This window comes from Notolepis coatsorum (assembly GCF_963971535.1).
Source record: "Notolepis coatsorum genome assembly, chromosome: 18".
Lineage (NCBI taxonomy): Eukaryota > Metazoa > Chordata > Actinopteri > Aulopiformes > Paralepididae > Notolepis > Notolepis coatsorum.
Window position 1 is genome coordinate 63,394,299 of NC_140182.1, and position 13,349 is coordinate 63,407,647.

The following is a 13,349-nucleotide window of genomic DNA, read 5'->3' on the forward strand; positions in this document are numbered from 1 at the left end:
CTCTCTGAGGAGGAGGCTCTGTGAGGAGGATCTCTCTCTGAGGAGGAGGCTCTGAAAAACTCCCTGAGGAGGCGGCTCCGAAAACTCCCTGAGGAGGCTCTGAAGCTCCCTGAGGAGGAGGCTCTGAAGCTCTCTGAGGAGGCTCTCCCTCATAATCTCGTGGGGTCAGCTGGCATACCGGGGAGACAACCACTCCAAAAAGGGGGTTGATCCTTTAACCCAGGCCGACAGGTTCCTTAGCAAAAGCATGGCTCGACCCCGTTGCGTGCCACCGCTCTATTCAATGACAGAGCTCTCATATTTGCGAACGCATAAACTATATCTTAAATTATGGCTATGTGTCTAATATGGCTGTCGCTTATCAATGACTTGTTTGCAGTCAACATTGTCGAAACGGATTGTTTTTTTAATCGGTTCATTTCCGTTTTATACCATTTTGAAAAACGCTCGTTTTTTTAAAGTTTCAGAAAAAAATTAAGATTCTGTGATAAACGCCCTTTACTGGAATACACTGGAATACACAAAACACGTTGTCATATTTCGGCCTATTTATGAATCGTTTTCAAATAAACGCTAGATTATCGATAGTATAACATATTATGTGTACTTATGCACGCTATAGAAGCGGGCTGAAAAATCGATTATCTTATTTCCTGATCGCACACACACACACACACACACACACACACACACACACACATACACACATATGGCACACACTGATATATAGGTGAAAATAGCTCTGATTATCCCAAGACTGGTAAAATAGATTCCTTACCTCAGATCAGATGTTCTCCAAAAAGATTATTCCAATTTCTGATTGCCATTCCAAATATCGATCGCGTTTATTGATCCAACGCTGGGTACTGGAAACACATATTCTCCGCTGTTCTGGTGGTGGGCAATGACTTGGATCGTCTCCGGTTACTTGTCTGACAAGTAAAATGTGGAAGCAGGACTTTTTCTTCTCCATGCGTTTCATTCAATCCAATCCAATGGGGTGCAGTACCATCCGGAGAGACGATAGGGGGCGGTATTTTCCCTCTTCGAGCTCAGACAGATCCCCACTGGTAACGTGAGGCTAGATTGATGAAAAATGAATGGAAATCGATAATAAAAAAAATAACGATTAAAAACGAGATCTCTCGTCGGCTGGCACTGAAAGTGTTAAGAGGGTCTTTTTATTGAAAGAAACTTAGTTTTGGGGGGGGAATATGGGGGTTTAGGTGTAAAAGAGAAAGAGAGAGGTGGGACACAGCCTAGGCTTAGCCCCGCGCCCCTTACCTGCTGCGGCGCATCCTCAGGGGTACAGCGCTGGCTCTCCCCTCGAGGTGCGCTCCATCTGCCGCCTCTCTTCCCCCATGTTTACGTCTCGCGTATTAGGACGAGGCCTCTCGCCATTTAGCGTCGGGGAATCGAACCCCGACTCTTGCCAGCGAGGCATCAAAGAAGAAACCCCCGCCCCCTCCATGTAACTCTCTCAGATGTGATGGTAGGAGAGTGCAAGGTCCTCTCTGGCACCAACGGCCTTCGGGCGGCATGCACTCCGCGCCGCACGCCGCCAAGGCGAATGGCGGAGGTTGGAAGGAGGGAGCGCTGGTGGAGCTATTATCGCGGAATTTCTCTGGAATTACTAGAACTCTCAAACTATGCTAGTATTCAAAGCGGTATAAAACGGAAATGTACCAATGATCCGTTTCGTACATGTTGACTGCAAGCAAGTCATTGATAAGCGAGGGGTGTTTTAGACCCATAGCCATCATTTAAGATATAGTTTAAGCCTTCGCAAATTTCCCCGACCTCCCATTGACTTCAGTGCTGGCACTCTAGCCCATATATGGTCAAAGGGGCGTGGCAAATGTGTTAAATACAATATAGTTATACTATATATCCAGGGGAGGAAATTAGGCCATTTTACTCGCCAAATGCGAGTATTCTTTATGTTTGGCGAGTGATTCATGAAGAGGACTCGCCACACTGGCAAGTAGTAAACAAAACAAAAAAATCATTCTACAATCTGCTGATTCGCTCACTGGCATAAGCCGAACTCTGACTCCCCCCTTATGATTCCTCCCATTTGTGCCTCATAATAATCCATAACCAATGAACATCATCGTTGCGCTCTAAGCTCCTCCAATGAACACTCGTTTTATAGAAGATGCCGCCCATCTAGGGGAAGTGGATAGACCACTGCGTGCGGCCCTACAGACTCCTGTCACCGGCTTGACAACGTAGACAAACTTAGACAAAAACACATCAGTGGATGAAAATAATTGCATGTAGAGTCGTCGCTTTCGGATATCAGTGCGGTCTGACATGGGGGCGAACAACAGCATGCGACGCGTCTCCTTCGAGTCGGATGAGAATGACAAGTGGGCGTGAGGCTAACGATTCCACTCACTCAAGTCAACCAGCATTAGCCGGCTAGCTACCTAGCATGTAACAAGCTACCATAACGCGCGTTCAACATACTGTAGTGGACGACTATACTGAGCGGCTTTGCTTAAATGCAGCCGAGTGACATTTTATTATTACTGAATTATTACCGGGTTTCCCCCCATATCACCACTCGCCCTTATGCCCTTCACAACGGTGATGTTGTCATACTTGTCATTCAGAATACACCTGCTGAACCCCTAGCGTTGACATGAGATTCGATTCCAATGTATTGTCATCATACAGCACAAGTACAGTACAACCAGAATACGTTTGGCATCCAACCAGAGTGCAAATGTAACAAGTCAAGTTGTTTTATTTAGCTATTACATTACAGTGAAATGCTTGGTTCTTTCACTGCCCAGCCCAGTCCAGTCCAACCTAGACCAGCCCAACTTTCCCTGCCCAACCCAGCATCTTTCACTGCCCAGTTCAGCCCAGTCCAGAATAGTTCCCTCTTTCATGTTAATATGCGATATCCTAATATTTTGAAGAGTAGAGACGGTGTGATTAATATATGTTTTATGCTAATATTGTGAAGAGTAGAGACACTTATTAATGTTTTATGGTAATAAATATTTTAAAGAGTAGAGACACGTGTGATTATTACTATGATTGAAAATCAATTTAGACGAAGACATACAAAGAAGTAATTATCACAATTAGCGATTTATTTATGGCTGGTAAAAAATCAGTTTGGCTGGTAAAAAAAATCATATACTCGCCAGTTGGCTGGTAATAGTCTATTTGCCAACACAATGAACCCGGACATTTTGGAACCACCAAAGTTTATGATAGATATGGATAGTATGGGTCACCAGCACTTAGAAACGGCCGGATGCTAAGTTGTACATGTTGGGCAAATGTTCACATTTGCATAATTAGCATACATTTGCATAATCACCTAAATGGACAAATCTCAGAAACTACTTGATCAATTTCAACAATGTTGGAGTGGTTTTGGGGGTTATTCGGGATGCTGAATCCATTGATGATACTCAAAAATTGCTATATTTACTGGAATTGTCCAAATTTCAACTCATTTTGGTACAATTTTGGTGCATTTTCAGTCAACTAGAAAGTTTTAGAGGACACTGAAATTATTACATTTGGACAGCACAGACATTATGTATTCACAATATCTCTACTGACTCCAAATAGTTCCTATGGTAATGTCATATTGTCATAGTACAGTAGATAGGCAGGTGTATAAAGATCTGCGTTGTCAAGACAAAGACTCCGATGTGAAGGGCATCCACTCTTTTATTTACTACCTGTAACGTCACAGCAAATTGGAAAAACACAAACTGGTCAAACTGTGTTCCTTAATACAATAACATAGCTTAATAAAACAGAAATAACAAAGGAAAGGTATTTACATTACTCAAGCATATAGGCCACAACATAACAATATGCGCTTCTTCTCTTCAGTTTTCTAATTGAGCCGATGAATGACATGAGTGTGTGCATCATCCCAGGTCTGAGAGTCACTGAAGGCCATCGCTTCGAGTCACTCCACTTGATGAGGCAAGCGACCACATACAGCTGCATATCAAACGTTATATGGCTTTGGCTCATACCGAGTTGCTTGATTGATGTGTCTAAGTAGGCCATGGTACTAAGCACTGTATCAGGGTGCGCAGGTGGGGAGTCAAGTAGTGGTCCAAAGACACTTATGGTCTTCAGTTTTGGAGCTTTGTTATCATCACTGCAATCTTGCACAGCATTGTATGCTGACCAGTCCAGGGGAAGAGGGGAAGAGTGGAGCTGCGAGAGCCAAGCAGCATCCTTCTTCTGTGCTCTTGACACACTCTGTGTGATGGCATCTTGGATAGCATCAGTTATTGGGACTTCTTTCAGAGCATCATCTTCTTGGGGCCTGTGTAATGTCCGTTCACAAAACTGCTCTTGTGAGCCAGACAGAGTTTCCCAGCGTCAAGCTTTGTCAGACGAGGTCGTTTTAGTGACATGACCCCACCACCAGGAGTGGCTCCTCCAGGGAACAGAATACCTGCAGGATTCTGCACAAACTGAGTGGCCATGGCATTTTTATTTAAAAAAAATGTTGACTTGTTTAAAGAAGACGTCTCTATTAAGCACTTTGAGTTGCACTCTGTGTATGAAAGGTGCTATATAAATGAAGATTATTATTATTATGAGTCATGCTACGACCGTTCAGTGTGAAGACCACAAGATCAAAATTGTCACCCCAACTGTGGATGGGGCCAATCTGCCTCTCCAAGCCAACTGTGCGCAGATACTTCTCTGGGTCCTCTGAAGCATATTTGGCAGGTGACTTCCGGAATCGTATGACTTCATCGTAGGTGGTGACAATGCCATGCTCGCTAAGATTCTTGACCAACTCTGCACTTACGGCAAGCTCCAGGGTTGTCTGATTCCAGCTCCCACTGATGTGCTGCTGGATGCACTGAGCGAGTGTAAGTGATGGTTTGGTCACTTTTCCTTCCTTTGATACCAGACAGGAGACAAACTTCAAAAGGGATGGACTTGTGGCTTGTACATGTCAAAATACGTCCCAAAGGTCAGTGAATACCACAACCACAACACCAGAGGGAGCTCCACAAATCATGTTAAACCCAGATTCGGCTCAAACAAGGGACTAAACACGTTTTGCAATTATGCCACATCAATGTGGAACGCCCTACCCAAAGCTGTAAAGGAATGTGAATCACTACCCACTTTCAAAACCACTCTCAAAGAACACCTACGAGAGACTGCAATTCGAAACTGGCCCCTGCAAATGTCCTAACCCAACCCCCTCCAATGTACAGTAAATGACCAAGTATGGCTTTGTCAATATTCCAATGTACAGTTTTGCTTGTACAGTGTCCCCCACCCCCCACCCATCTTCTGAAACATTTATAAACTGAAAATTCATGGATAATGGCACCAAAATGAGTAGAAATTTGGTAAATTCCAGTAAATATTGCAATTCTGAAACTTTTTTCTTCTCTTAAGTATCATAAATGGATTCAGCATCCTGAATAACCCCCAAAACAACTCCAACATTGTTGAAATTGATCAAGTAGTTTCTGAGATTTGCCCATTTAGGCGATTATGCTAATTATGCAAATAAAAAAAGTTGCCCAACATTTACAACTTAGCATCCGGCAGTTTCTGAATGCTGGGGACCCGTACTATCCATATCCATCATATTTCCGGGTTCACAGTGGGGCTCTATGGGATGGCAAATAGACTATAAGCCAAAAAGTTAGTTTCCTCCCCTGTATATATCCTTGTGCTATCTTGCTATATCCATCTATTACTATACAAGAACCACTCCCGTTCTTTTTTTCCCTTTTCTTTTTAAGTGACCTTTCCATTGTGTAAAGTGACCGTTGAGTGTGAGCATGTGCAGCATGTGTGTGTGTGCGTGCTAAAGTGACTGTTAGTGTGTGAGCGTGTACAGTACGTGTGTGTGCTCATGTGTGCTTGTGTGTGGAGAGTTCAGTGTTCAAGACTGATGGCCTGGGGGAAGAAGCTGAGCCAAAGTCTCTCTGTCCTAGTTGCTGGTGTGCGCAGGTGTTTGCCTGACCGCAGCAGCTTGAACAGGCTGTTGTTGGGGTGGTGGGGGTCTTTCATTATTCTGCAGGCTCTGGATTTGCACCTCTTGTAGTCCTGCAGGGGTGGTAGTGCAATACCGTAGTACGCTCAGCTGAGTGCACCACTCTCTGTAGGGCCTTCTTGTCCTCTTGTTCTGTCTAGAGATGGTGTTAACCCTTTATCTGCCACAGATTATTCTGATCTTAATCCACTCTCTGCCACCACTATAAATCTATGGAGATGTTCCCCTTCTTTGCAGGGCTATAACTTTTTAAATTGTATTGCTAAATTGACATTACTATGGCCCATTCAACGTCAAGTATCTATCGTTTAGGATGTAGCAACGTTCTACTTTTTCATTCACATATTCATACTAAAATACGGTCTAAAGTATAAATATGTTTTTATCGTTTTCTGCAGCATTCTGCAGAAGGTGAGTTATAGCCCTAAATACATATATTAGATCATCAAATGTAGTTTGATACCGATTGACGTCAGATACAAAATTTCAATTGTACAAGGTCCTACACGTCATGCCTCATCATCTGCTGGTGACCGGAGGGGGGGGGTTTATAAGTCAGTGGCCGACGTTAAATGATTCATGTAGTATGGGCGATATATATATCAGAGCAGATTATACGTTTAATAATAATCAAACGCGCTGAAACTTACCGCGGCTTCCTCTGACCGTTGGGTGATCAGCGTGGAGCAGAAATATCGCTATTATGGGATGTTGATATATGCGATCCATTTCCAGGTTGTATAATACTTAGGGCTGTCAGTTTATCGCGTTAATTAGATTAATTAATTACACAGCAAATTATCGCGTTATGAAAATTAACTCAAAATTAATTACACTTTTCTTTTTTTATATAATTTTTTTTTATAATTTTTTTTTGTATCTCATTCATTCCATGAGAATGTAGAATACACATTTACAGACTTTTTTTTTAATATGGTCCATTTGCATGTTCTTGGTATCTGATTCTAGGGACATCTATGAATCTCAGGGAATGTATTCCCAGTGTCAGAAATACTGGGGGCTAGATCCACAAAGAATGGATTGCACGGTGCAAGTTGCACCATTACTTACAATTCATTATGAATTGAAAATGGGGGACCCTGATGTAAACAAGACGAAAGTCTTTCTCTGGTCTGCATGCCCTTAACAATTGTGTGTATTGAGCCGTACTGTATTGTACCCATTCTGCAATCTGTTAATAACATTTTCATTCAATCAATCAATCTGCGCTGTGATTGATTGAATGAAAATCTTATTTTGAGTCAATTGTAATGAACCAAATGAGAATATCAATACATTTTTTTTTTATCTTTGACTGAATAACACCATGCTCAAATTGACCAGACCTGAAAAATCTAAGCAAATTAATAGATGGAAGATGATTAAACAGAAGGTTTTGTAGATACAGTACTGAATTCTGCCATCTGGACACATGCAATTTGAAATATGATTATAGAATATAGAATATCAGACATAAAATGGTTATGCGATTAAAATGCGATTAATTCGATTAATTAATTACAAATCCTGTAATTAATTAGATTAATTTTTTTAATCGCCTGACAGCACTAATAATACTATATGCGGCCAAATCATGTTGTTTATCGAGTTATTTACAACCGATCGCTGTCCAGTGTATCAAGATGGAGTCCCGCTAACGATAGCGAGTGCCCGGACGAAATATGGTTGAGCACCACTTCCGGCGCGTCACTTCCGGTTTTGGCGATTCGCCGATCGGCCACCAGATGGCGGTCTTGAACCGTTGGAGAGTTGAGAGGAGATCAACAGCAAGTCTCAAGTCTCCGTGGGTGAAATATGATTGCCATGACAGATTTTTGACAGATCATTGGCAGATTACGCATGGCGAGCAATGACGTGGTAACACGTTCTTGGCGAGAAAAGGGTTAATAGTACTATCTATAGCTAATAGGGTGTAACGGTACGTGTATTCGTCCCGCAAATTTACGGTACGGCCGTCACGGTGCGGTACGCTCAGCCATACGGAGAATACGCCCCACAGCGCAAACGCTGCGCGTCACCAACACACGGCGCGCATCGCCAACACACACACGTGCGCGTCGCCAACACACACACGCCGCGCATCACCAACACACACACACACGCCTCGCATCGCCAACACACACACACACACACGCCACGCATCGCCAACACACGCGCCGCGCGTCACCAACAAACGACAACAACATTCTCCCCCGCCGGACTCACGCTGATCAAATAAAAAAAATAAACATACTTTTTCGGACTGATCATCTGAGTTCCTCTCCACTCCAGTTGAACTGCTATTGTTTAAATCCAAATAATCCTCTGCCATTCTGTCTGTCATCAGTTCTCTAGTATTCAGTCTCGTGCAGTTAAATCCTCTCTAGAAGTGAAAGTGAAACTTACCAAGCCTATAAGTTGTTAAAGGGGCACTAGGCAATTCATTTACTCTGGATGCCTGAACACAGAATGACACCAGTATCACTGACTACCACGGCAAGCCTATAGAAAATTATTCTATTTAATAATAATAATAATAATAATAATAATAATAATAATAATAATAATAATAATAATAATAATTATTATTATTATCATAAATATAATATATAAATAAATAAATAAAAAATATATATTTATATATATATTAATAATTATAAATATTTTTTTTCTGTTGTACCGAACTCGTACCGAACCGTGACCCCAATACCGAGGTACGTACCGAACCGTGGCTTCTGTGTACCGTTACACCCCTAATAGATAAATATTGTATTGTTATACATTTTTTGTTTTGTTTTCTGTTATATTACCACCAGCTGGCACACAAGTCCATCCAATGAGTAGCTTAGCTCTGCCATGATGCAAAATGACTTTTACCCCAATATTATACACTACAATATCACATAGGCAGTTTAGGTTAAATTCCATAGTCTGGTTCAACACTGCAAACTGGAACTTGGCGTGTGAATTAAATCTCAATGCGAGACAGCCTAGGTGAATAGGCAAAATAAATATTTTAATAGATCACTATGAAACTTTACCAGTTTGTTATGTACTCCTTTGTGGAATCGATAATGTCCTTTAACATCACATCATGGTTTGGAGTGATGCGTGCCATCAACCGGAAACCTCTCGACAGGGTCGTTAAGATCAGCGGCAAGATAATTGGGAAGGACCAGGAGCCACTCAGCAGCATCCGCAAGAAACGGACAGTTAAAAAGGCCTCCCAAATAGTTGTAGATAACACACACACCCTTCACACCCTTCACAAATGAATGCCCTCAGGCCGTCGATACAGAGCTTCATCACTGAACAAAAGGGGCTTAGGTAGCTTCGTGCCAACCTCCATCAGACTGCTGAACACCTAGGTCTGGTGGAGGCCGGACTCGCCCCCCCACCAAGGACTTTGGACTACTTAAAATAGACTCCCCCTTCCACCTGATGGACATATACTATGTATCTGTACTACTATTATTTATTATTTATATACATACAGAACTGCTCCACATGGTTTTTAATATATCATGCTTTAAGTACTGTAGTTTTAATGTAGTTGGTGTTTTTTTATATAGTGGTCTTTTTATTGTAGTTTTAACTTTTTTTTTATATAGTGGTGAGTGCCTATGTATTGTGACTGTGTTTGTCTTTCAACCACTGCACAAATGAAGTTCCGAAAGGAAAATAAAGTAATTTGAAGTACATAACTAAGAAAAAATGTATTGAACGTTTTCTGCGATTTTGTTTATATATGCAAAATAAGCGCTACCTAATTAAATATGCGCTAATTTGCATCTATAGCCAGGAACAGAATCACCAACTTTGGATGATGCCAGATTCTAAATGTTTGTTTCATTATGTTTACATTAACATAACACAATGAACTTTTGTCCAGAAGGGATTGTGGCTATGTCTTTTTATCATCCCATAAATCAGGAAATAGTCTACAAATCTATTTTTGCCCGTTTTTTTTTGGTATAAATGTACTATAAATCAGGCTATGAATGATATATCAACACAACAAACCCCTCTGTAAAATGGTTAAAAGGGAAATGGATACTTCATCTCTTACGTGTAAGAAAAACGCATACAAACTAATTTTGGGGAAAATGCCCTCAAAGTTCTGTATTGTAATTGTGATTTATGGACACAATCAGACAAAAAGAAGTAAATTAAACAACTGATTGTGTGTTTTCAATATTGTATTGCCACTAGTTTGAAATAAGACATGTTAAGGAAGCTAAATATAAAGAAATCAAAAGATTTACCAAAATAATAATATTTGCCTATTCACTATAGGCTGTCTCGCTTTAAATCTCACTGTATGAACTGCCCTCCTGTGAACTCCCTCAGCTGAAACATCAGACTGTGTGTACGCCTCCATCCCTGGGTTCCGGGCGGAGCCGGTCAGCCAACCGGGCAACGAGTACAAGGCTCTGTACGACTATGTGTCTCAGGTCAGGCTTTTTAACGCTTTAACCTCCAACCACAGCATGATGCCTCTCAGATTCTCCATTAAGTACATTGAAGAAAATTATGTTGGAACATATATACTACATATCAGAAATATACTACTACTATCACTACTACTAGTACTACTACCACTACCATTACTACTACTACCACTATTATTACTACTACTACCACTATTATTACTGCTACCACTACTATTATTACTACTATAACTACTACCACCACCACTACTTATCATGCTAATATGTCTATAGGGATATAGGGAGTGTAACACTCAAACTCGTTATTATTTCACGAACAATGCCACTGACCCTTAGCTGCCAGAGATGTGCCTCTCTTGTGGACTTGTTCACAATTAAGTCGCTTTGGGTAAAAGCGTCAGCTATAAATGACTAAATGTAATGTTTGTTTTCCTTCCTCGGTCGATTGTGTCCATCAGGGCGAAGACGAGCTGTCTATATGTGCCGGGGACGTTGTGGTGGTGATAGAGGAAGGGGTGGACGGCTGGTGGACTGTACAGAGGAACGGGTCGTCCGGACTGGTCCCGGGTTCCTACCTTGCCAAATAATGAGCTCATCGGACTTTTAGCTGTCGTGGGACCGAAGGACGAGGTGTCTCCTCAGCCGATATTCTATACAAGCCATGTTCTTTACTTTACACTTTGATCATATTTAGTGTTCGGCATACACACCATTCATTTTTTGTATCCACTTTTTCTCCTCCTATTTTTCTGTATTTTCCTCCCATCCCAATTTAGTCGTTATGGCAATTCCCCCCTCCCCTTCCTGGTCGTTGCGCGCATGTGCCCCCCACTGGTCTGTCTAGGGAGCCCTGAAGTCTATCACATGCTTCCTCCTCACCTGGCAGCAAGGACTCTCATTGGTGAAGTGTAACGCGTGGGAGGTCACACTACCTTCACCATTTCCCTCCCTCGCTGTGCAGGCGCCCTGACCGACCTGTAGGAGTCGCTGTTTACAACGACCAGATTACCACCCACCGGCTTCCCTCCCGCTGACACTGCCAATTGTGTCAGTATGACGGCCGGCCAAGCCGGAGACACCGCTGACAGCCGGATTCGATACCAGTGTCTCTGCGGTGGTAGACAGACGCTTAGGTCGCTTTCACACCAGAGCTGTTTGGTCCGGACCAACCGACCAGAATTCGATAGTCCGCTTTTTTGGGTTTGTGTGAATGAGCAGTCAAACTCTAGTGCGGACCAAACACGCGAACTCTGGTCCGCCAAAAAACATGGGTCTCGGTTCGCTTCATCGGACCAAATATAGGAAGTCACTTGATAAACTGTGCATCTTGGGTAGAAGGAAGAAAAAAACACTGCGGCTTATTATTATTACCGCGGCGCACGGCATTCACTGCAAAACAAGCACACTGTAAACATGTCTCGTGGACAGACTTGGGGCGAATGATGAAGTGAAAGCCCTGATCGACATATGGGCAGAAGACCAAATAAAACAGCTGCTTGTGGGCACTCACAGTCACAAAAATAACGAGGTGTACAAGTTGTTTAGCGAGAGGATGGCGGTAATGGGTTATAATCGAACGATGGATCAATGCCACGTCTCTGCTACTATCACGCTTCTTGCGCTGTTTGTTTTCGTGGATTTCACTTCCTGAAGGGGAGGGATTTCCACTCTCCATTGTGTCCAATAGACGAGCGCCCTTTTCGACCGTGTGACATTGTTCAGAAAGTTTGGTGCGCTTGACAAATTGCAATGTGAATGCAGACGAACCAAATGACGAATGCAACAATGTTGCAACTTCACCCCCAGAACCGCACAGAGTCCACCAAAACTATATGTGAAAGCGCCCTTAGTCCGCTGTGCTACCCGGCCGCGGCATACACCATTCATATAACATAATGTTGAAGGAATGATGAGTGTTTATTTATTGGACTGGTTGAAAATAAAGTGTATTTATTCTACCCACCAACACCACCACTACTGGCATGTGAGTGAGTTACCGTACTGAGAACAGGTGTGGAATAAAGTGTTCTTCGTCACATGGTCAATGTTATTCATATAAAAGTATTGGATATCACTTTTTACGCACAAGGTTCTAAAATGTAGCGAGTTTGTTTAGATTTCTCTGTTGGTGGAAGGTTTCTCCTGTTTGAGTAAAATAATGAATGGAAAGATCAAGCTTGATTTGTCTGTTAATACTGGTAGTGCACTTTGTTTATTTGCTGAAACCATACATTCTACAGATAATATCTATTGTTATTACGGCGTTTTCACAATCGCCGAAATGCTTGCTTGTGATTGGTCAATAGCGCGCGTCAAGAGGTCCGTTATCACACGATAACGGACCTCTGCCAACTGCCAAGCAATAATGACCGCTGTTCGCAATCAAGCCCACTACAACACTGTATCAGTGCTGCTCAGCATATGCACAGCTGCACTCAGTCATCAGTGCAATCAGACCACAGACCTGCCGATAATAATAATCACTTTATTTGGGCTGACAGAGCCACATTACAACTGCGTTTGCATTTGATCTCGTCTTGTCGATGGTGTACAATGAATTAGGTATATTTGTTAGTAAGTTAGCCTCGGTATTTTAAACTCTGTGTAGGTCAATTATTTTGCGACAATGACCTCGTAGCTATACATTATCCCTTACATATTTTAATATCACGATTAAATCTGAAAAGAAAATCGGCTTTTACTTGTAGCAAAGGCGCAAACATTATTATCTTCAAATTACAGAACGCTACTGTGCTAATGTGACCACTGTGCAGTGCTTCTGTCCTGCATGTTGACCCAATAACGGACACGGGAGTCAAGATGGATGGAGCACTTGCTCTTACAGTAGTTTTATTTGTGAGCTCTCTGTGAATAGG

The 13,349-nt window shown here is 42.2% G+C and overlaps 1 protein-coding gene across 2 annotated transcripts in view; it reads left to right on the forward strand.

The window, feature by feature from the left end:
* Nucleotides 1–13,054, forward strand: part of pstpip1a (proline-serine-threonine phosphatase interacting protein 1a) — a 35,999-nt gene extending 22,945 nt beyond the window's left edge. For both annotated transcript variants that reach the window (XM_084335012.1, XM_084335013.1), the window contains 2 exons: nucleotides 10,373–10,476; nucleotides 10,932–13,054. In XM_084335012.1, the coding sequence (XP_084191138.1) occupies nucleotides 10,373–10,476; nucleotides 10,932–11,060 (233 nt within the window). In that variant the 3' untranslated portion in view covers nucleotides 11,061–13,054. The remainder of the gene's footprint in view (nucleotides 1–10,372; nucleotides 10,477–10,931) is intronic.
* The last annotated feature ends 295 nt before the right edge of the window (nucleotides 13,055–13,349 follow it).